At 32.9% G+C, this 27,228-nt stretch overlaps 1 protein-coding gene across 2 annotated transcripts in view; it reads right to left on the reverse strand.

The window, feature by feature from the left end:
• The window catches only part of kremen1 (kringle containing transmembrane protein 1), a 266,356-nt gene that overhangs the window by 30,799 nt on the left and 208,329 nt on the right, over nt 1-27,228 (reverse strand). For both annotated transcript variants that reach the window (XM_061942079.2, XM_072912511.1), the window contains exon 4: nt 10,581-10,705. In XM_061942079.2, the coding sequence (XP_061798063.2) occupies nt 10,581-10,705 (125 nt within the window). The remainder of the gene's footprint in view (nt 1-10,580; nt 10,706-27,228) is intronic.

The raw sequence follows: 27,228 nt of genomic DNA on the forward strand, positions 1-27,228 counted from the left end.
AACAAAGACTTAATTTAGAGTTCTTTGGACACTAGGGGAACATATTCTAAGTAACACATACTTAATTTAGAGTTTTTGGACACTAGGGGAACATATTCTAAGTAACAGAGACTTAATTTAGAGTTCTTTGGACACTAGGGGAACATATTCTAAGTAACAAAGACTTAATTTAGAGTTATTTGGACACTAGGGGAACATATTCTAAGTAACAAAGACTTAATTTAGAGTTATTTGGACACTAGGGGAACATATTCTAAGTATCAAAGACTTAATTTAGAGTTATTTGGACACTTGAGGAACACATTCTAAGTAACACATACTTAATTTAGAGTTTTCTGGACACTAGGGGAACATATTCTAAGTAACAAAGACTTAATTTAGAGTTTTTTGGACACTAGGGGAACATATTTTAAGTACCACATACTTAATTTAGAGTTTTTGGACACTAGGGGAACATATTCTAAGTAACAGAGACTTAATTTAGAGTTCTTTGGACACTAGGGGAACATATTCTAAGTAACAGAGACTTAATTTAGAGTTTTTTGGACACTAGGGGAACATATTCTAAGTAACAAAGACTTAATTTAGAGTTTTTTGGACACTAGGGGAACATATTTTAAGTAACACATACTTAATTTAGAGTTTTTGGACACTAGGGGAACATATTCTAAGTATCAAATACTTAATTTAGAGTTATTTGGACACTAGGGGAACATATTCTAAGTAACAAAGACTTAATTTAGAGTTATTTGGACACTAGGGGAACATATTCTAAGTAACAAAGACTTAATTTAGAGTTTTTTGGACACTAGGGGAACATATTTTAAGTAACACATACTTAATTTAGAGTTTTTGGACACTAGGGGAACATATTCTAAGTAACAGAGACTTAATTTAGAGTTCTTTGGACACTAGGGGAACATATTCTAAGTAACAAAGACTTAATTTAGAGTTATTTGGACACTAGGGGAACATATTCTAAGTATCAAAGACTTAATTTAGAGTTATTTGGTTAGGGTTAGGGCCAGGGTTAGAGGGTTAGGGTTATAATAAGGCCATGTCGAATAAGGCATTAATAAGTACTTAATAATGACTAGTTAAGGGCCAATATGTTACTAATTTGCATGTTAATAAGCAACTAATTAATGGTGAATATGTTCCCCATAGGGCAGCACGGTGGAAGAGGGGTTAGTGCATCTGCCTCACAATACGAAGGTCCTGACTAGTCTTGGGTTCAATCCCGGGCTCGGGATCTTTCTGTGTGGAGTTTGCATGTCCTCCCCGTGACTGCGTGGGTTCCCTCCGGGTACTCCGGCTTCCTCCCACCTCCAAAGACATGCACCTGGGGATAGGCCCCTCCCACCTCCAAAGACACGCACCTGGGGATAGGTTGATTGGCAACACTAAATGGGCCCTAGTGTGTGAATGTGAGTGTGAATGTTGTCTGTCTATCTGTGTTGGCCCTGCGATGAGGTGGCGACTTGTCCAGTGTGTACCCCGCCTTCCGCCCGATTGTAGCTGAGATAGGCTCCAGCGCCCCCTCCGCTTTCCCACCATATAAACAGCTAATGATGGAGGGCGAGTTCTTGGTTTCTTATGTGGGTTTATTGTTAGGCAGTTTCATTAACGTCCTCCCAGCGCGGTAACAACACACAACAACAGCAGTCAAGTTTTCATCTACCGTAAAGCAGTTGGTCTGCCGTAAACAGCAATGTTGTGACACTTTTAAACAGGACAATACTGCCATCTACTGTACATGCATATGTGACCCACCCATAATGTGTCACATTTTTGTGTTGATTTATTTATTTTATTTTGTGGTTTGAATTCGTTTTTGGAGCTGTCATTACACATTTATCAGTATTCACATTGGTCAGTAGGGGGCAGTAGGGCGTTTCTTCCCAATTGAATGCTATCACCTGCAGACCGGAAGTGTCTTGTCATTCTGATGAGCGCGACCAGTCTGTGAACAATTGAGACGTCCTGTGTGCTTTTTCCTCCTGTATAACAGGTTAGTTTTGGTGAATCAACTCACTGAATAATATCCATGTGATCTTTATAAGTTTAAGTACACATTCTGATGGTGGAGCCTAACTCTAAAGTGTTTGTGAGTTGTAGTTTGTATTTGTGAATGAATCCAGTGCACAGCTAAAAAATATTAAAATGATTTGAGTTATTTGGACACTAGGGGAACATATTCTAAGTAACACATACTTAATGTAGAGTTTTTGGACACCAGGGGAACATATTCTAAGTAACAAAGACTTAATTTAGAGTTATTTGGACACTAGGGGAACATATTATAAGTAACACATACTTAATTTAGAGTTTTTTGGACACTAGGGGAACATATTTTAAGTAACACATACTTAATTTAGAGTTATTTGGACACCAGGGGAACATATTCTAAGTAACAAAGACTTAATTTAGAGTTTTTTGGACACTAGGGGAACATATTTTAAGTAACACATACTTAATTTAGAGTTTTTGGACACTAGGGGAACATATTCTAAGTAACAAAGACTTAATTTAGAGTTATTTGGACACTAGTGGAACATATTCTAAGTAACAAAGACTTAATTTAGAGTTTTTTGGACACTAGGGGAACATATTATAAGTAACACATACTTAATTTAGAGTTATTTGGACACTAGGGGAACATATTCTAAGTAACAAAGACTTAATTTAGAGTTTTTTGGACACTAGGGGAACATATTCTAAGTATCAAATACTTAATTTAGAGTTATTTGGACACTAGGGGAACATATTCTAAGTAACAAAGACTTAATTTAGAGTTATTTGGACACTAGGGGAACATATTCTAAGTAACAAAGACTTAATTTAGAGTTTTTTGGACACTAGGGGAACAAATTCTAAGTAACAGAGACTTAATTTAGAGTTCTTTGGACACTAGGGGAACATATTCTAAGTAACAAAGACTTAATTTAGAGTTATTTGGACACCAGGGGAACATATTCTAAGTAACAAAGACTTAATTTAGAGTTTTTTGGACACTAGGGGAACATATTCTAAGTAACAGAGACTTAATTTAGAGTTTTTTGGACACTAGGGGAACATATTTTAAGTAACACATACTTAATTTAGAGTTTTTGGACACTAGGGGAACATATTCTAAGTAACAGAGACTTAATTTAGAGTTATTTGGACACTAGGGGAACATATTCTAAGTAACAAAGACTTCATTTAGAGTTATTTGGACACTAGGGGAACATATTCTAAGTAACAAAGACTTAATTTAGAGTTATTTGGACACTAGGGGAACATATTTTAAGTAACACATACTTAATTTAGAGTTTTTGGACACTAGGGGAACATATTCTAAGTAACAGAGACTTAATTTAGAGTTCTTTGGACACTAGGGGAACATATTCTAAGTAACAAAGACTTAATTTAGAGTTATTTGGACACTAGTGGAACATATTCTAAGTAACAAAGACTTAATTTAGAGTTTTTTGGACACTAGGGGAACATATTTTAAGTAACACATACTTAATTTAGAGTTTTTGGACACTAGGGGAACATATTCTAAGTAACAGAGACTTAATTTAGAGTTCTTTGGACACTAGGGGAACATATTCTAAGTAACAGAGACTTAATTTAGAGTTCTTTGGACACTAGGGGAACATATTTTAAGTACCACATACTTAATTTAGAGTTTTTGGACACTAGGGGAACATATTCTAAGTAACAAAGACTTAATTTAGAGTTCTTTGGACACTAGGGAAACATATTATAAGTAACACATACTTAATTTAGAGTTATTTGGACACTAGGGGAACAAATTCTAAGTAACAGAGACTTAATTTAGAGTTCTTTGGACGCTAGGGGAACATATTCTAAGTAACAAAGACTTAATTTAGAGTTATTTGGACACCAGGGGAACATATTCTAAGTAACAAAGACTTAATTTAGAGTTTTTTGGACACTAGGGGAACATATTTTAAGTAACACATACTTAATTTAGAGTTTTTGGACACTAGGGGAACATATTCTAAGTAACAAAGACTTAATTTAGAGTTATTTGGACACTAGGGGAACATATTCTAAGTAACAAAGACTTAATTTAGAGTTTTTTGGACACTAGGGGAACATATTTTAAGTAACACATACTTAATTTAGAGTTTTTGGACACTAGGGGAACATATTCTAAGTAACAAAGACTTAATTTAGAGTTTTTTGGACACTAGGGGAACATATTTTAAGTAACACATACTTAATTTAGAGTTTTTGGACACTAGGGGAACATATTCTAAGTAACAAAGACTTAATTTAGAGTTATTTGGACACTAGGGGAACATATTCTAAGTAACAAAGACTTAATTTAGAGTTTTTTGGACACTAGGGGAACATATTTTAAGTAACACATACTTAATTTAGAGTTTTTGGACACTAGGGGAACATATTCTAAGTAACAGAGACTTAATTTAGAGTTCTTTGGACACTAGGGGAACATATTCTAAGTAACAAAGACTTAATTTAGAGTTATTTGGACACCAGGGGAACATATTCTAAGTAACAAAGACTTAATTTAGAGTTTTTTGGACACCAGGGGAACATATTCTAAGTAACAAAGACTTAATTTAGAGTTTTTTGGACACTAGGGGAACATATTTTAAGTAACACATACTTAATTTAGAGTTTTTGGACACTAGGGGAACATATTCTAAGTAACAAAGACTTAATTTAGATTTTTTTGGACACTAGGGGAACATATTCTAAGTAACAAAGACTTAATTTAGAGTTATTTGGACACTAGGGGAACATATTATAAGTAACACATACTTAATTTAGAGTTTTTTGGACACTAGGGGAACATATTTTAAGTAACACATACTTAATTTAGAGTTTTTGGACACCAGGGGAACATATTTTAAGTAACACATACTTAATTTACAGTTTTTGGACACTAGGGGAACATATTCTAAGTAACAAAGACTTAATTTAGAGTTATTTGGACACCAGGGGAACATATTCTAAGTAACAAAGACTTAATTTAGAGTTTTTTGGACACCAGGGGAACACATTCTAAGTAACACATACTTAATTTAGAGTTTTTTGGACACTAGGGGAACATATTCTAAGTAACAAAGACTTAATTTAGAGTTATTTGGACACTAGGGGAACACATTCTAAGTAACACATACTTAATTTAGAGTTTTCTGGACACTAGGGGAACATATTCTAAGTAACAAAGACTTAATTTAGAGTTTTTTGGACACTAGGGGAACATATTCTAAGTAACAAAGACTTAATTTAGAGTTCTTTGGACACTAGGGGAACATATTCTAAGTAACAGAGACTTAATTTAGAGTTTTTTGGACACTAGGGGAACATATTTTAAGTAACACATACTTAATTTAGAGTTTTTGGACACTAGGGGAACATATTCTAAGTAACAAAGACTTAAAAAAGTTTGGACACCCCTGAGCTACGTGACCTCAGGTAGACGTTAGAAGGTGAAATTCCAGTGTCCTGATACGCGTCAAAGTCTGAGAATGCCAATCTAACGCCACATTTGCAACATCCGCCGACGTGGGACAGGAAGCGGCGGAGGCTTGTTGGGCGGGCCGTCGACGCACGCCAACGCCCGAGACCGTGCAAATCTGTCCAGACGTAAAATGAACACCTGGCACGCTTGGCGGCGCAGACAAAGGCGAGCCAGCGCATTGAAGAGGAAGCACCCGACGGGCTAATTCCTGCTTATTTCCAGCTGTCAGCTCTGATTGCCGCCGCCATTCGTCATCCGTCCGCTCGCCCTCAAACAGGAAGCTTGACAAAAAAAAAAGAGGGACGGCAGCACGGCGGGCATCACAATGATGGCTGTCATCATAAATGAAGGAATTGTGCCGCTTTTAGACGCGGCGCGCGCGATGAAGTGAACGCTTTGTCGTTCAAAGAGCCGCCATGTTGGCACCTGCCGGCGTGATGTTTATAGAATAGAAAGTACTTTATTGATCCCTGGGGGAAATTCAGCACCACAGTTCGCTCACAGTAGACAATAATAATAATAAATAATATAATATATTATATATAAATAATATAAATATATTCTACATATATTATGGACGCCATTTTGTCTTTTCATGTTATGATGAATCTGCTTCTGGACTGATTCAACATTCCACTTTTCCTCCCTCACCAAACTATGCACATTTTTTTCCCCTAGAAAGTAGACGGGAGCAGTCTTGTTTGTATGAAATTATACATTTTAATAATAATATTAGAAAATTTGTGCATTTTATTAGTATGTATTTTTATTATAAGGGCATGTTTAATAAAATATAGTTGATTAAATAAAAAAATATATTACATATATTTTTTTAAATATAAAAATTTGTTTTTGTTTTAATATTGTTTATTTTATATATTTTAGAATTTTTTCCTTTATATTTCTATTTATTTGACATTTTATAATGAAGTAACAAGTCTTAGCTTAGGACCATTTTTCCCCTTTGAAATATTTGCTATTTTGTAAATGTCATGTCTGTGTGATCATGTTTTTGTTTTGGTCATGTTCGTTTTGGGTTTTGGACTTTTTGTGCACTTTTGTTTTGTCACCATAGCAACCATTAGTTTTCACCTGTCACGTCACGCACCTGTTTCACATTTTGAGTCACGCACCTGCTTTCACTAATCATGTCCATAGTATTTAAGTTCATTCTTTTCAGTTTGTCGTTCTGACGACCTCCCCACATTTATTGTTCTGTACACTATTCATCCTCTAAGATCCTGCTTCATGTCCCTTGTCAAAGTAAGTTTTTGTTCCATGTTTATAGTCTTTTTGTTTTTCATAGTTTGTTCTCCGCCACTGTGCGTGCTTTTCATTTGTACTTTTTTGCTATAGTCTTTTGGTTTCATAGTTTATTCTCCGCCACTGTGCGCGCTTTTCGTTTGTACTTTTTTTTGATATATTAAATAAATCATGTACCTTCATTCCCGTCTCGCCCGAGCCAACTTTCCGTTGCATCCCGGAAAAGCTAACACCCAAGATCAAGTCATGACAGTAAAAATGTTTATATATGTATTTTAATAATTTTTTTCCTCCCAAATTAGACAGTAGCAGTGTTGTTTGTATTAAATTATAAGTTATAATAATAATATTAGCACATTTTGATTCAAAAATATGTTTTTGTTTTAATATTATTTATTTTATATATTTTAGAATTGTTCTTTATATTTCTATTTATTTTACATTTTATATTGAAGTAACAAGTCTTAGCTTAGGACCAGTTTTCCCCCTTTAAAATATTGAAATGTTATTTTATAAAAATGGTCACATATGTGTTTTAATACATGTTTTTCTCCCAAAGTAGACAGTAGCAGTCTTGTTGGTATTAAATTATAATTTATAATAATAATATTAGCACATTTTAATTAAAAAATATGTTTTTGTTTTAATATTGTTAATTTCATATATTTTTGAATTTTTTCTTTTTTTTCCTATTTATTTTAAATTTTATATTGAAGTAACAAGTCTTAGCTTAGGACCATTTTTCCCCTTTTAAAATATTGAAATGTTATTTTGTAAAAATGGTCACATATGTGTTTTAATACATGTTTTTTTCCCAAAGTAGACAGTAGCAGTCTTGTTGGTATTAAATTATAATTTATAATAATAATATTAGCACATTTTTGCATTTTATTAGAATGTAGTTTTATTGTAAGAGCAATATAGTTGATTAGCTAAATGCATATATTATATTATTTAAAATGTTTTTATATGAAAATATGTTTTTCTTTTAATATTATTTATTTTATATATTTCAGATTTTTTTCTTTATATTTCTATTTATTTTTGTTTTATATTGAAGTAACAAGTCTTAGCTTAGGACCATTTTTCCCTTTTGAAATATTTAATTGTTATTTTCTAAAATTTATATATATATGTATTTTAATATTTTTTTTCCTCCCAAAGTAGACAGGAGCAGTCTTGTTTGTATTAAATTATAATAATAATATTAGAAAATTTTTGAATTTTATTAGTATGTATTTTTATTTTAAGGGCATGTTTAATAAAATATAGTTAATTAAATAAATAAATATATTACATTATTTGATTTTTTTTATACAAAAATATGTTTTTGTTTTAATATTATTTATTTTATATATTTAATAATTTTTTCTTTATATTTCTATTTATTTTTAATTTTATATTGAAGAACAAGTCTTATCTTAGGACCCTTTTCCCCTTTGAAATATTTAATTGGTATTTTGTAAAAATGTTTATATATTTATATTAATAATTTTTTTTAACCCAAAGTAGACGGGAGCAGTCTTGTTTGTATTAAATTATAAATTATAATAATAATATTAGCACATTTGATCATTTTATTAGTATGTACTTTTATTTTAAGGGCATGTTTAACACAATATAGTTGACTAAATAAATAAATAAATATATTATTAAAAATATATGTGATTTAAAAATATGTTTTCGTTTTATTAAGATTTATTTTATATATTTTTTAAGTTTTTCTTTATATTTCTATTTATTTTTAATTTTAGTTTGAAGTTACAAGTCTTAGCTTAGGACCGTTTTCCCTTTTGAAATATTTAATTGTTATTCTGTAAAAATGTTTATATATGTATATTAATATTTTTTTTTTTAACCCAAAGTAGACGGGAGCAGTCTTGTTTGTATTAAATTATAAATAATAATAATAATGTTAGCACATTTTTGCATTTTATTAGTATGTATTTTTATTTTAAGGGCATGTTTAATAATATATAGTTGATTGAATGAATAAATATATTGTAAAAAAGAAAAAGAAAAAGTAATTTAAAAATATGTTTTTGTTTTAATATTATTATTATTTTTTTTCTTCTTAAAATTTGTATTTTTTTATAATTTCATATTGAAGTAACAAGTCTTAGCATAGGACAATTTTGCCCCTTTTAAATATTTACTTGTTATTTTGTAAAAAAAAATAAATTATATATGTATTTTAATACCTTTTTTCCTCCCAAAGTAGACAGGAGTAGTCTTATTTGTATGAAATGATAAATTATAATAATAATATTAGCACATTGTTGCATTTTATTAGTATGTATTTTTATTTTAAGGGCATGTTTAATAATATATAGTTGATTGAATAAATAAATATATTGTAAAAAAAAAAAAGAAAAAGTAATTTAAAAATATGTTTTTGTTTTAATAATATTATTTATTTTTTTTTTTCTTAAAATTTCTATTTTTTTTATAATTTCATATTGAAGTAACAAGTCTTAGCATAGGACCATTTTTCCCCTTTTAAATATTTACTTGTTATTTTGTAAAAAAAATGTTTTTATATATGTATTTTAATACCTTTTTTCCTCCCAAAGTAGACAGGAGTAGTCTTATTTGTATGAAATGATAAATTATAATAATAATATTAGCACATTTTTGCATTTTATTAGTATGTATTTTTATTTTAAGGGCATGTTTAATAATATATAGTTGATTGAATAAATAAATATATTGTAAAAAAAGAAAAAGAAAAAGTAATTTAAAAATATGTTTTTGTTTTAATAATATTATTTATTTATTTTTTTCTTAAAATTTCTATTTTTTTTATAATTTCATATTGAAGTAACAAGTCTTAGCATAGGACCATTTTTCCCCTTTTAAATATTTACTTGTTATTTTGTAAAAAAAATTTTTTTATATATGTATTTTAATACCTTTTTTCCTCCCAAAGTAGACAGGAGCAGTCTTATTTGTATGAAATGATAAATTATAATAATAATATTAGCACATTTTTGCATTTTTTTAGTATGTATTTTTATTTTAAGGGCATGTTTAATAATATATAGTTGATTGAATAAATAAATATATTGTAAAAAAAAAAAAAGAAAAAGTAATTTAAAAATATGTTTTTGTTTTAATAATATTATTTATTTATTTTTTTCTTAAAATTTCTATTTTTTATTTATAATTTTATATTGAAGTAACAAGTCTTAGCATAGGACCATTCTTCCCCTTTTAAATACTTACTTGTTTTTTTGTAAAAAAAATGTTTATATGTGTATTTTAATACCTTTTTTTCTCCCAAAGTAGACAGGAGCAGTCTTGTTTGTATGAAATTATAAATTATAATAATAATATTAGCACATTTTTGCATTTTATTAGTATGTATTTTTATTTTAAGGGCGTGTTTAATAATATATAGTTGATTGAATAAATAAATGTATGAAATATATATATTTTTTAATTATATAAAAATATGTTTTTGTTTTAATATTATTTATTTTATATATTTTTTTCTTTAAATTTCTATTTATTTATAACTTTATATTGAAGTAACAAGTCTTAGCATAGGACCATTTTCCCCCTTTGAAATGATTAATTATTCGTAAAAAATGTTTTATATATGTATTTCAATACATTAAAACTGTCATAATAAGAAAAGTTCACAAATCTCACATACAATAGCTTGAACAACACAAAGGGATGGAGTGAGGTTACCCATGCTGGAAAAGTTAGCACATCAGGCTAATTAAAAAAGCATTATTAACTTGTATCTTGACAAACTATAAAACATATCATGGAGAACAAAATGCCTCCTTCAGAGCCTCACCTTGTATCTTTGCTTCCTGCAGAAGCTGATGCAGTTCTGGATGGTGAGCTTGTTGGACGTCTCGGTGGCGCCGGAGAGGGCGGGGGGGTCGCCGCTGTCTCGGAAGCAGCCCAGGTTACCCGGCACTGCAGAGGAAAAAAAAAACGAAAAGAGAGCACAAAATATTAGTTTGGTATTTGGTGTACAATTGCATCAATCCAGAGGGTTTTGCTCACTACTTACTACAGAGAGTTAGTGGAAATGAGTGTGACGATAACCATAGAACCAGAAAAACGCCTGGTCATTTGGGCGGCCAATGAGAAAGAACAAAACAATGCTTACTAATTCCAACAATGCCTGGGAATGGACACTAGATGTCAGTATTCACGATCAATCACTTCACTTTCCTTTTATTATACAGTGCTTGGTACAGTATATACAGGTAAAAGCCAGTAAATTAGAATATTTTGAAAAACTTGATTTATTTCAGTAATTGCATTCAAAAGGTGTAACTTGTACATTATATTTATTCATTGCACACAGACTGATGCATTCAAATGTTTATTTCATTTAATTTTGATGATTCAAAGTGGCAACAAATGAAAATCCAAAATTCCGTGTGTCACAAAATTAGAATATTACTTAAGGCTAATACAAAAAAGGGATTTTTAGAAATGTTGGCCAACTGAAAAGTATGAAAATGAAAAATATGAGCATGTACAATACTCAATACTTGGTTGGAGCTCCTTTTGCCTCAATTACTGCGTTAATGCGGCGTGGCATGGAGTCGATGAGTTTCTGGCACTGCTCAGGTGTTATGAGAGCCCAGGTTGCTCTGATAGTGGCCTTCAACTCTTCTGCGTTTTTGGGTCTGGCATTCTGCATCTTCCTTTTCACAATACCCCACAGATTTTCTATGGGGCTAAGGTCAGGGGAGTTGGCGGGCCAATTTAGAACAGAAATACCATGGTCCGTAAACCAGGCACGGGTAGATTTTGCGCTGTGTGCAGGCGCCAAGTCCTGTTGGAACTTGAAATCTCCATCTCCATAGAGCAGGTCAGCAGCAGGAAGCATGAAGTGCTCTAAAACTTGCTGGTAGACGGCTGCGTTGACCCTGGATCTCAGGAAACAGAGTGGACCGACACCAGCAGATGACATGGCACCCCAAACCATCACCCAACCATGCAAATTTTGCATTTCCTTTGGAAATCGAGGTCCCAGAGTCTGGAGGAAGACAGGAGAGGCACAGGATCCACGTTGCCTGAAGTCTAGTGTAAAGTTTCCACCATCAGTGATGGTTTGGGGTGCCATGTCATCTGCTGGTGTCGGTCCACTCTGTTTCCTGAGATCCAGGGTCAACGCAGCCGTCTACCAGCAAGTTTTAGAGCACTTCATGCTTCCTGCTGCTGACCTGCTCTATGGAGATGGAGATTTCAAGTTCCAACAGGACTTGGCGCCTGCACACAGCGCAAAATCTACCCGTGCCTGGTTTACGGACCATGGTATTTCTGTTCTAAATTGGCCCGCCAACTTCCCTGACCTTAGCCCCATAGAAAATCTGTGGGGTATTGTGAAAAGGAAGATGCAGAATGCCAGACCCAAAAACGCAGAAGAGTTGAAGGCCACTATCAGAGCAACCTGGGCTCTCATAACACCTGAGCAGTGCCAGAAACTCATCGACTCCATGCCACGCCGCATTAACGCAGTAATTGAGGCAAAAGGAGCTCCAACCAAGTATTGAGTATTGTACATGCTCATATTTTTCATTTTCATACTTTTCAGTTGGCCAACATTTCTAAAAATCCCTTTTTTGTATTAGCCTTAAGTAATATTCTAATTTTGTGACACACGGAATTTTGGATTTTCATTTGTTGCCACTTCAAATCATCAAAATTAAATGAAATAAACATTTGAATGCATCAGTCTGCGTGCAATGAATAAATATAATGTACAAGTTACACCTTTTGAATGCAATTACTGAAATAAATCAAGTTTTTCAAAATATTCAAATTTACTGGCTTTTACCTGTACAAAAAAAATGGACCGCGTACGACAAAATGAGCTGTGTTTTAATCTGTATGTGAAGAGAGTCGCCTCCTAAGCAGTAACCGTCACACCGGCAAAAGTAAACAGTGTACAGTGGTTACCTTAGTTCTACTAATGTATGGAAGTTAAACATGTTAACATATAAACTTTGTCTGTACACTTCATTAGAGATGGGTACCTACTAGGGATGTCCGATAATGGCTTTTTGCCGATATCCAATATTGTCCAACTCTTTAATTACCGATACAGATATCAACCGATACCGATGTATACAGTCGTGGAATTAACACATTATTATGCCTAATTTGGACAACCAGGTATGGTGAAGATAAGGTACTTTTTTTAAAATTAATAAAATAAAATAAGATAAATAAATTAAAAACATTTTCTTGAATAAAAAAGAAAGTAAAACAATATAAAAACAGTTACATAGAAACTAGTAATGAATGAAAATGAGTCAAATGAAGTGTTAAAGGTTAGTACTATTAGTGGACCAGCAGCACGCACAATCATGTGTGCTTACTAGAGATGCGCGGATAGGCAATTATTTCATCTGCAACCGCATCACAAAAGTCGTCAACCATCCGCCATCCACCCGAACTAACATTTAATCAAAACCGCACCCGCCCGCCATCCGCCCGTTGTTATATATCTAATATAGACGATGCAAGGCATTAGTGAGGTTATAAAGCTTTTGCCTGTTAAAGAAAGGAGACTGATCCAATGCAGCACAGACATTCAATGCGTGCCACGCTGTCACGGCCCAGACGCACACCAGTGCGCAATCATCTGGGAGCCGCGCTGAGCGCACCTCCAAGCGCGCTCGCGCCACTCAAACTGCTGCAGGCAGCTGCGTTCTATCTTGTTTTAACATCCTGTGGCACTCTTCTGGGATCACAGCGGACGAAACTGCTCATGCTCAGGGTGTTTGTGGAGGTTCGGGGTTTTGCACAAATGTGATGCACCATGTTAGATGTCCCGGTTTTGTGACTGTCGTAGACATAAACAGCGTCGCAGCTCTTGCAAATCACGTAGCCAGCATTACTATCATCCTGATTTACAACATCATAAAAACGAGTCCACGCTGAACTTTTCTGGCCTTTTTTTCCCCTGGTCTTTAGTATTCCCTTTTTTAGTTTGTCGCGTACCACGTTTGCTGCCGGCGTTGCCATCTCTTTTTTTTTTCTTCTTCTGTTGTGGCATATGCTGCAGGTGCCTGCTCGTTTTTCGTATGTGGGTAACAACATTTAACTATGTATATATATTTCCCAATTGGTTTAACTGCCACCCGCCTGAATCTATTTAAAATCTAATTTTTATTTATTTCAACCGCCCGACCCGACCCGCGGATAAAATCTAATTTTTTTTTATTTCAACCGCCCGACCCGCGGATCATCCGCGGACTCCGCGGTTGTGTCCGCAAACCGCGCATCTCTAGTGCTTACGGACTGTATCCCTTGCAGACTGTATTGATATATATTGATATATAATGTAGGAACCACAATATTAATAACAGAAAGAAACAACCCTTATGTGTGAATGAGTGTAAATGGGGGAGGGAGGTTTTTTGGGTTGGTGCACTAATTGTAAGTGTATCTTGTGTTTTTTATGTTGATTTAATAAAAATTAAACAAATTAAATACAATTAAAAAAATACCCGATACCGATAATAAAAAAAACGATACCGATAATTTCCGATATTACATTTTAAAGCATTTATCGGCCGATAATATCGGCCTGCCGACATCTCTAGTACCTACCATTCAAACTATTCCCCGTACCTGGGTATAGATACCGGAACTTAACGGTAACCGTTTTCAGTACTTTTGTGTGTAATAAATGTTAATTTGTTCAATAATAAAATCAGATTTTTCCATTTAACAGTGCGCTGCTAATCATAGCTGTGTTGTCAAGTTGCTACATCTTGTTTTCTTGCACTTCTGAGTATCATTTGCTAGTATGCATCTCAGTTTGCCCTCGATGTGTTGCAGTACACTGCAAAAATTAAATCTAAGTAAGATGAAATATGTCAAATAAGGGTGATATTTGCTTATTTTCTGTCTGATAAGATCATTCTTCTCACTAAGCAGACTTTATGTTAAAGTGTTTTACTAGTTTTAAGTCATACTTGCCAACCTTGAGACCTCCGATTTCGGGAGGTGGGGGTGGGCGTGGTCGGGGTGGGACGGGGGCGTGGCTAAAAGGGGAGGAGTATATTTACAGCTAGAATTCACCAAGTCAAGTATTTCATAGATTATATATATATATATATATATATATATATATATATATATATATATAAGAAATACTTGACGTTCAGTGAATTCTAGCTATATATATATATATATATATATATATATATATATATATATATATATATATATATATATATGTATTTTATTATATATATATGTATTTTACTATATATATATATATATATATATATATATATATATACATATATATATATATATATATATATATATATATACATACATATATATATATATATATATATATATATATATATATATATATATATATATATATATATATATATACATACATATACACACATAACACTCATCTACTCATTGTTGAGTTAAGGGTTGAATTGTCCATCCTTGTTCTATTCTCTGTCACTATTTTTCGAACCATGCTGAACTCTGATGATGCATTGCTGTGTGGCACGCACAAAAGTGCTTTCATCAAATGCACTAGATGGCAGTATTGTCCTGTTTAAGAGTGTCACAACATTGCTGTTTACGGCAGACGAACTGCTTTACGGTATACAAAAACGTGACTGCTGTTGTTGTGTGTTGTTGCCGCGCTGGGAGGACGTTAATGAAACTGCCTAACAATAAACCCACATAAGAAACCAAGAACTCGCCCTCCATCATTCTACAGTTATAACGTTATTGGGCAGGTATGCTGTTTATATTGTGGGTTAGCGGACTCAGGTCCTCATGGACCTGAGTCCGCCTGAATTTCGGGAGAAAATTTGTCCCGGGAGGTTTTCGGGAGAGGCGCTGAATTTCGGGAGTCTCCCGGAAAATCCGGGAGGGTTGGCAAGTATGTTTTAAGTGTTTTACTCCTAAATGATCTCAGTAAGATATTACAGCTTGTTGCTGAGATGTGATGACCTATATTGAGTAAAACATGCTTGAAACTAGAATATCAAGTGTTGCAAAGCTGTGTCATCAACACTCACAAGTATAAAACTACTTTTTTAAAGTAATATTTTCTTATTTCAAGCATGAAATAAAAAAATCATGACTTTGACACAATTGTGTCTCATAATTAAAACAGATGACAGCCAAATGTTTTATTTTAAATGAAACAATAGAAAATAGGTACTCATATAGTAGTACAGTTGGCACAGTACAGTAAACTGACAGTTAATATTTAAACATTTGACATTTCTAACAATTTTGAACAGAAATAGTTCATGCACATTCAGATAAATTCTTCAAAATTACAATTAAAACATTTTTTGACCGGGGGCCGGGCTGTATATATGCGCACTAATTGACTGAAAGAGCACGCACTTGGCGCGATGATGTCATGTTATCCATGGAAAAATGCATTTTTAGACAATATGATTTCCCTGAGCGGCTAGGAGACCCCGAGAGTAACAAGCGCTTGCCTTGTTGCCTTTCCATTAAGAACAATAAATTAGTTTTTAAGTATAAATTTGCTGGTTTCAAGAAATGTAATATCATTATGTCAAGATAATGGCACTAGCATTTACTTCATTTAAGAATATTTTTCAACATATTGAGCAAAAAGGTCTCATATTTTTTTTTTCTACAAGAAAAGTGCACTTGTTATTAGTGAGAATATACTTATTTTAAGGTATTTTTGGGGTCATTGAGGTTAGATCATTTTACTTGTTTTGGAAAGTCTTGACAAGCCAAATTTTCTTGTTCTATTGGCAGATAATTTTGGCTTAGTTCAAATAAAATACACCTAATTTTTGTATTTTTTCCCCCTTGTTTTTGAACACTGACTTTTTGCAGTGTAGTCAGGGAGTAGTCTTTGCCGTTACGTTGAATGTGTTTTGTGGAGTCCTACAAAGTGGTTGTACTGTAAGTGTTGTACTTTTTACACACCACCTGTTTGAGAGTAACGTGCATCTTAGCGGGAGTTTTGAATTTGGAGGTGATAAAATTGCCATGTAAAATTGCTAATGCTAGTCAATATCGTGTACCGTATTTTCCGCACTATAAGGCGCACCTAAAAACCACAAATTTTCTCAAAAGCTGACAGTGCGCCTTATAACCCGGTGCGCTTTATATATGGATTAATATTAAGATTCATTTTCATAAAGTTTCGGTCTCGCAACTTCGGTAAACAGCCGCCATCTTTTTTCCCGGTAGAACAGGAAGCGCTTCTTCTTCTACGCAAGCAACCGCCAAGGTAAGCACCCGCCCCCATAGAACAGGAAGCGCTTCTTCTTCTACTGTAAGCAACCACCCGCCCGCGTAGAAGAAGAAAAAGCGCGCGGATATTACCGTACGTTTCATTTCCTTTGTGTGTTTACATCTGTAAAGACCACAAAATGGCTCCTACTAAGCGACAGGGATCCGGTTCATGAAAAGACGCAATCTCTCCATCCGCACACGGATTACTATTTCACAGCAACTGATATTCCTGTGAACCGCACTGTGGCTACAACGGGAGCACGTACGGTGAATATTCGCACCACAGGGAATGAGAAGTCATCCTTCACTGTGGTTCTAGCTTGCCATGCTAATGGCCAGAAACTTCCACCCATGGTGATATTCAAAAGGAAGACCTTGCCAAAAGAGACCTTTCCAGCCGGCGTCATCATAAAAAGCTAACTCGAAGGGATGGATGAAGAAAAGATGAGCGAGTGGTTAAGGTAAGTTTAAGTTTACGCGAAGAGGCCGGGTGGCTTTTTTCACGCTGCTCCGTCCATGTTGATATACGACTCCATGCGCGCCCACATCACGCTGGTTTTTAATATATTATTAAAGTTTGACTGACCTATCTGACTGTTTTTTTGACATTCCTTTAGCGCAGTTAGATGCGGCTTACAACACGGGGCGGCTTATAGGTGGCCAAAGTTTTGAAATATGCCGTTCATTGAAGGCGCGGCTTATAACCCAGGGCGCCTTATGGTGCGGAAAATACGGTATATGGCATATCCAATCGAGCCGGGGCATTTTGAAAAGTGGAACCTTACTTTGGAGTGCTTTCTAACAGGCTTGCTTTGTCGGGCATAGAAAATTGCAATATTACCTAAAAGCACTTGTTTGCTCGCCAAGTGCTTGAGCCGATGCCGAATCTGCAACCGGACGTGACACCACGTGATGGAAATATGGCACAGTTTGATTTGGAGTAAATCGATAACAGCATTCGGTCGATGCCTACAAAAGTACTGAATTTGGTACCCATTTCTACGCAGGTTTTAGGATAGTGACAGTTTGACCCTGGAACAGATCATTCCTATTCCCTATTTGAAGAACTTAGAGAGAGGTCAAAGCAGTGTCCTCTTAAAAAGCAGACCAAAGTAGAAGCCCGATATTAAACATGTTTTTACAAGTTCAACCTCTCAAATGTTGTCTCTTCAAATGTTCCAGCCTGGAACAGCTGACAGCAGTTTGAAAATATGTTTTTGGGCTTTTGGAATATTTGTCCCATCACTGCGGAGACAACGAACTGAAGTGACCCCTCTCGCCACAATAAAAGCTGTTCCACATGTGGAAGAGGCGGCGTACTTTTGTTTTGTTTTTACAAGAACAAGACTGTGAACTTTTTCAGCAAATCTTTTGTGTGTGTGTGTGTGTGTGTGTGTGTGTGTGTGTGTGTGTGTGTGTGTGTGTGTGTGTGTGTGTGTGTGTGTGTGTGTGTGTGTGTGTGTGTGCGTGCGCGTGTAATACAAAGTCGCGCTTCTTATGTTTGACAGTTGATTCATCTCTAATTTACACCTTCATTCATCACACTTCCTTAAAGGCCATAAATCATTTCAAATATGATTTTTTTCTGCCACCTTGAGCTGGCGTACAGAAACAAAAGAATGGATTGGGGCAACTTTGAGATGTGTCACGTTCATTAAACACGTCAACAACAATCCTAATTCATGATGTCGTGTGAAAGAAAACCACAACCCAAAAAAAAAAAAAAAAAAAAAAAAACAGGCTTCACTACACATCTTAAATATTTTTATTGTTGGTTTCTTTTGTATAAATTTTTCCCAGAAGAATCATTATTTTTTTTATTAATGATTATTACTAATATTAATACATATTATATATTGAATAAACAATAATAATAATAATAATACAAATGTATTATTATTATTATTGTTACAATGCAATAAATCCCTCTATTTGAAGATGTATAGTCTAGTAGATTTCCATAAAGCCGGAAGTATCATTATTTTTGATTAATGATTATTACTAATATTAATACATATTTTATATAGAATAAACAATAATAATAATAGTACTTAATATGTATTATTATTATTAGTTACAATGCAATATATCCCTTTATTTTAAGATGTTTTGTCTAGTAGATTTGCATAAAGCCAGAATTATCATTATTTTTATTAATGATTATTACTAATATTAATACATATTTTATATCGAATAAACAATATTAATAATAATAATACATATGTATTATTATTATTATTGTTACAATGCAATAAATCCCTCTATTTTAAGATGTATAGTCTAGTAGATTTGCATAAAGCCGGAAGTATCATTATTTTTTATTAATGATTATTACTAATATTAATACATATTTTATATCGTATAAACAACAATAATAATAATACTATGTATTATTATTATTAGTTACAATGCAATAAATCCCTTTATTTTAAGATAAATGGTCTAGTAGATTTGCATAAAGCCAGAATTATCATTATTTCTTATTAATCATTATTACTAATATTAATACGTATTTTATATCGAATAAACAATAATAATAATAATATATATGTATTATTATTATTATTGTTACAATGCAATAAATCCCTCTATTTTAAGATGTATAGTCTAGTAGATTTCCATAAAGCCAGAATTATCATTATTTCTTATTAATCATTATTACTAATATTAATACATATTTTATATCGAATAAACAATAATAATAATAATACATATGTATTATTATTATTATTGTTACAGTGCAATAAGTCCCTCTATTTTAAGATGCATAGTCTAGTAGATTTGCATAAAGCCAGAAGTATCATTATTTTTTATTAATGATTATTACTAATATGAATACATATTTTATATCGTATAAACAACAATAATAATAATACTATGTATTATTATTATTAGTTACAATGCAATAAATCCCTTTATTTTAAGATAAATGGTCTAGTAGATTTGCATAAAGCCAGAATTATCATTATTTCTTATTAATCATTATTACTAATATTAATACATATTTTATATCGAATAAACAATAATAATAATAATACATATGTATTATTTTTATTATTGTTACAGTGCAATAAGTCCCTCTATTTTAAGATGTATAGTCTAGTAGATTTGCATAAAGCCAGAATTATCATTATTTTTTATTAATGATTATTATTAATATTAATACATATTTTATATCGAATAAACAATAATAATAATAATAATACTTATGTATTATTATTATTATTGTTACAATGCAATAAATCCCTCTATTTTAAGATGTATAGTCTAGTAGATTTGCATAAAGCCAGAAGTATCATTATTATCATTATTTTTTATTAATGATTATTACTAATATGAATACATATTTTATATCGTATAAACAACAATAATAATAATACTATGTATTATTATCATTAGTTACAATGCAATAAATCCCTTTATTTTAAGATAAATGGTCTAGTAGATTTGCATAAAGCCAGAAGTATCATTATTTCTTATTAATTATTATTACTAATATTAATACATATTTTATATCGAATAAACAATAATAATAATAATAAATATGTATTATAATTATTATTGTTACAGTGCAATAAGTCCCTCTATTTTAAGATGTATAGTCTAGTAGATTTGCATAAAGCCAGAATTATCATTATTTTTTATTAATGATTATTATTAATATTAATACATATTTTATATCGAATAAACAATAATAATAATAATAATACTTATGCATTATTATTATTATTGTTACAATGCAATAAATCCCTCTATTTTAAGATGTATAGTCTAGTAGATTTGCATAAAGCCAGAATTATCATTATTTTTTATTAATGATTATTACTAATATGAATACATATTTTATATCGTATAAACAACAATAATAATAATACTATGTATTATTATCATTAGTTACAATGCAATAAATCCCTTTATTTTAAGATAAATGGTCTAGTAGATTTGCATAAAGCCAGAAGTATCATTATTTCTTATTAATCATTATTACTAATATTAATACATATTTTATATCGAATAAACAATAATAATAATAATAAATATGTATTATAATTATTATTGTTACAGTGCAATAAGTCCCTCTATTTTAAGATGTATAGTCTAGTAGATTTGCATAAAGCCAGAAGTATCATTATTTTTTATTAATGATTATTACTAATATTAATACATATTTTATATCGAATAAACAATAATAATAATAATAATACTATGTATTATTATTATTAGTTACAATGCAATATATCCCTTTATTTTAAGATGTTTTGTCTAGTAGATTTGCATAAAGCCAGAATTATCATTATTTTTTATTAATGATTATTACTAATATGAATACATATTTTATATCGTATAAACAACAATAATAATAATACTATGTATTATTATTATTAGTTACAATGCAATAAATCCCTTTATTTTAAGATAAATGGTCTAGTAGATTTGCATAAAGCCAGAATTATCATTATTTCTTATTAATCATTATTACTAATATTAATACATATTTTATATCGAATAAACAATAATAATAATAATACTATGTATTATTATTATTAGTTACAATGCAACAAATCCCTTTATTTTAAGATAAATGGTCTAGTAGATTTGCATAAAGCCAGAATTATCATTATTTCTTATTAATCATTATTACTAATATTAATACATATTTTATATCGAATAAACAATAATAATAATACACATATATTATTATTATTATTGTTACAATGCAATAAATCCTTCTATTTTAAGATGGATAGTCTAGTAGATTTGCATAAAGCCAGAAGTATCATTATTTTTTATTAATGATTATTATTAATATTAATACATATTTTATATCGAATAAACAATAATAATACTACTTATGTATTATTATTATTATTGTTACAATGCAATAAATCCCTTTATTTTAAGATAAATAGTCTAGTAGATTTGCATAAAGCCAGAATTATCATTATTTTTTATTAATGATTATTATTATTATTAATACATATTTTATATCGAATATACAATAATAATAATAATACTAATGTATTATTATTATTAGTTATAATGCAATAAATCCCTCTATTTTAAGATGTATAGTCTAGTAGATTTACATAAAGCCAGAAGTATCATTATTTTTATTAATTATTATTATTAATATTAATACATATTTTATATTGAATAAACAATAATAATAATAATAAATATGTATTATAATTATGATTGTTACAATGCAATAAATCCTTCTATTTTAGGTTTGTATAGTCTAGTAGATTTGCATGAAGCCAGAAGTATCATTATTTTTTATTAATGATTATTACTACTATTATTTGATACTATTTGACTCCAATATCCACATGTTTGATACATATAATCAAACTTTAACCACTGAGAAGGTTTGGGGGCCACTTTCATACCATTTGTTAAACATGCTTAAACTAAAATCCAAACAAAGCGGGCTAAGATACGCAAAGCTTGCCATAAAGTATTTATTAATACCGTAGAAAAAGAAGAAGAAAAGTCATTAGATGCGTGCGGCGGAGGGTTACGTAGGCGGAGGAATACGTAGTCGCACGTCACTACACCGAGGAAGGACAACGGCACTTTTGTTCCTTTTAGTTCACTATTCATCCCCTTCGCCATGTCTGCCAGGGGACACACTCTTCTGACGGCAGTGCGTCAAAGAAAAGGAAAGTGACAAATGAAGAAACAATAAGTATAACGTTAGCATGTAACTAACTTAACCAATCTAGTGTTGCAAAATGTCCTCTTGTCCCACTCCTAGTGCTGCGTTGTTGCACAGTGCATCCGGAAAGTATTCACAACGCTTCACCTTTTCAACATTTTTGCGCTTAAAATTCTACAGACAATACACCATAATGACAATGTGAAAATTTTAAAACTAAATCTGGACTATTCCGGACAAGGCTTGCAGGTAGGAACATTTTTAATGATCTTCACTCAAAAAAGGTACAAAAACGGAAAACAAGGCTGATCGCACTTGGGGTTAAAGTAAATACTTAGCATAGACTATGGACATAGAGAACTTATAAAACTGTGGCATGAAATAAACACGACTTACATAGTCCGGGCATGAGACAAACAAAACTTACAGGGACACGGCATGAAGCAAACAACTAGCATAAACTATGGCATAGCAAGAAACAAACATGAAACTGTGGCATGAAACAACTAACTAACATAACTATGGTTTTTGCAGCTTACTGCAAGGTTTGTTCTCCCGGGATGCAAACGGACTATTCCGGACAAGGCTTGTAGGTAGGAACATTTTTAATAATCTTCACTCAAAAAAGGTACAAAAACGGAAAACAAGGCTGATCGCACTTGGGGTTAAAGTAAATACTTAGCATAGACTATGGACATAGAGAACTTATAAAACTGTGGCATGAAATAAACACGACTTACGTAGTCCGGGCATGAGACAAACAAAACTTACAGGGACACGGCATGAAGCGAACAACTAGCATAAACTATGGCATAGCAAGAAACAAACATGAAACTGTGGCATGAAACAACAAACTAACATAACTATGGCATGAAATAACTAACTAACATAACTATGGCATGAAACAACTAACTAACATAACTATGGTTTTTGCAGCTTACTGCAAGGTTTGTTCTCCCGGGATGCAAACGGACTATTCCAGACAAGGCTTGCAGGTAGGAACATTTTTAATAATCTTCACTCAAAAAAGGTACAAAAACGGAAAACAAGGCTGATCGCACTTGGGGTTAAAGTAAATACTTAGCATAGACTATGGACATAGAGAACTTATAAAACTGTGGCATGAAATAAACACGACTTACGTAGTCCGGGCATGAGACAAACAAAACTTACAGGGACACGGCATGAAGCGAACAACTAGCATAAACTATGGCATAGCAAGAAACAAACATGAAACTGTGGCATGAAACAACTAACTAACATAACTATGGCATGAAACAACTAACTAACATAACTATGGCATGAAACAACTAACTAACATAACTATGGTTTTTGCAGCTTACTGCAAGGTTTGTTCTCCCGGGATGCAAACGGACTATTCCGGACAAGGCTTGCAGGTAGGAACATTTTTAATAATCTTCACTCAAAAAAGGTACAAAAACGGAAAACAAGGCTGATCGCACTTGGGGTTAAAGTAAATACTTAGCATAGACTATGGACATAGAGAACTTATAAAACTGTGGCATGAAATAAACACGACTTACGTAGTCCGGGCATGAGACAAACAAAACTTACAGGGACACGGCATGAAGCGAACAACTAGCATAAACTATGGCATAGCAAGAAACAAACATGAAACTGTGGCATGACAACAACTAACTAACATAACTATGGCATGAAACAACTAACTAACATAACTATGGCATGAAACAACTAACTAACATAACTATGGTTTTTGCAGCTTACTGCAAGGTTTGTTCTCCCGGGATGCAAACGGACTATTCCGGACAAGGCTTGCAGGTAGGAACATTTTTAATAATCTTCACTTAAAAAAGGTACAAAAACGGAAAACAAGGCTGATCGCACTTGGGGTTAAAGTAAATACTTAGCATAGACTATGGACATAGAGAACTTATAAAACTGTGGCATGAAATAAACACGACTTACGTAGTCCGGGCATGAGACAAACAAAACTTACAGGGACACGGCATGAAGCGAACAACTAGCATAAACTATGGCATAGCAAGAAACAAACATGAAACTGTGGCATGAAACAACTAACTAACATAACTATGGCATGAAACAACTAACTAACATAACTATGGCATGAAACAACTAACTAACATAACTATGGTTTTTGCAGCTTACTGCAAGGTTTGTTCTCCCGGGATGCAAACGGACTATTCCGGACAAGGCTTGCAGGTAGGAACATTTTTAATAATCTTCACTCAAAAAAGGTACAAAAACGGAAAACAAGGCTGATCGCACTTGGGGTTAAAGTAAATACTTAGCATAGACTATGGACATAGAGAACTTATAAAACTGTGGCATGAAATAAACACGACTTACGTAGTCCGGGCATGAGACAAACAAAACTTACAGGGACACGGCATGAAGCGAACAACTAGCATAAACTATGGCATAGCAAGAAACAAACATGAAACTGTGGCATGAAACAACTAACTAACATAACTATGGCATGAAACAACTAACTAACATAACTATGGCATGAAACAACTAACTAACATAACTATGGCATGAAACAACTAACTAACATAACTATGGCATGAAACAACTAACTAACATAACTATGGTTTTTGCAGCTTACTGCAAGGTTTGTTCTCCCGGGATGCAAACGGACTATTCCGGACAAGGCTTGCAGGTAGGAACATTTTTAATAATCTTCACTCAAAAAAGGTACAAAAACGGAAAACAAGGCTGATCGCACTTGGGGTTAAAGTAAATACTTAGCATAGACTATGGACATAGAGAACTTATAAAACTGTGGCATGAAATAAACACGACTTACGTAGTCCGGGCATGAGACAAACAAAACTTACAGGGACACGGCATGAAGCGAACAACTAGCATAAACTATGGCATAGCAAGAAACAAACATGAAACTGTGGCATGAAACAACTAACTAACATAACTATGGCATGAAACAACTAACTAACATAACTATGGCATGAAACAACTAACTAACATAACTATGGTTTTTGCAGCTTACTGCAAGGTTTGTTCTCCCGGGATGCAAACGGACTATTCCAGACAAGGCTTGCAGGTAGGAACATTTTTAATAATCTTCACTCAAAAAAGGTACAAAAACGGAAAACAAGGCTGATCGCACTTGGGGTTAAAGTAAATACTTAGCATAGACTATGGACATAGAGAACTTATAAAACTGTGGCATGAAATAAACACGACTTACGTAGTCCGGGCATGAGACAAACAAAACTTACAGGGACACGGCATGAAGCGAACAACTAGCATAAACTATGGCATAGCAAGAAACAAACATGAAACTGTGGCATGAAACAACTAACTAACATAACTATGGCATGAAACAACAAACTAACATAACTATGGCATGAAACAACTAACTAACATAACTATGGCATGGAGCAACTAACTAACATAACTATGGCATGAAACAACTAACTAACATAACTATGGCATGAAACAACTAACTAACATAACTATGGCATGGAGCAACTAACTAACATAACTATGGCATGAAACAACTAACTAACATAACTATGGCATGAAATAACTAACAAACATAACTATGGCATGAAACAACTAACTAACATAACTATGGCATGAAACAACTAACTAACATAACTATGGCATGAAACAACTAACTAACATAACTATGGCATGAAACAACTAAATAACATAACTATGGCATGAAACAACTAACTAACATAACTATGGCATGGAGCAACTTATGACGCCAGACTGAGCGTGGGGAGCAAGGCGACTAAATAGTTCTCTGATTAGTGGTTGACCGCGGCTGAGCGTGGGACCACTAACCAGAGGCAGGTGAAAATAATAAGTAGCTATGGCAACCAAACCAAACTCAGGTGTAAAACAGGAACTAAAAGAGTCCAAAACTAACAGAACATAACAAAAACATGAACCGGACCACGGATCATGACACCTGAAAGACTCTCAGACTGCTCCAAAATCTTTATGTACCTTTCAGGATTAATGGTGCCTTCACAGATGTGTAAGTTACCCATGCCTTGGGCACTGATACACCCCCATACCATCACACATGCTGGCTTTTACACTGTGACCCTAGAACAGTCCGGATGGTTCTTTTCCTCTTTGGTCCGGAGGACACGACGTCCACAGTTTCCAAAAACAATTTGGAATGTGGACTCGTCAGACCACAGAACACTTTTACACTTTGCATCAGTCCATCTTAGATGAGCTCGGGCCCAGTGAAGCCGGCGGCATTTCTGGGTGTTGTTGATAAATGGCTTACGCTTTGCATAGTAGAGTTTTAACTTGCACTTACAGATGTAGCGACCAACTGTAGTTACTGACGGTGGGTTTCTGAAGTGTTCCTGAGCCCATGTGGTGATATCCTTTACACACTGATGTCGCTTTTTGATGCAGTTTTACCGCCGGGTCAAACTCGTCACGTCGCGAGTGACACTTCACCTTTCAAGGCATCATTTTCCAAAATGGAGGAGGCTAATTTCAATCATTTAAAATCGCATAAAGGGAAGAAGATAAAGAGCTATTCAGT

This window comes from Nerophis lumbriciformis, linkage group LG03 (assembly GCF_033978685.3).
Source record: "Nerophis lumbriciformis linkage group LG03, RoL_Nlum_v2.1, whole genome shotgun sequence".
NCBI classification, from domain to species: Eukaryota; Metazoa; Chordata; class Actinopteri; order Syngnathiformes; family Syngnathidae; genus Nerophis; species Nerophis lumbriciformis.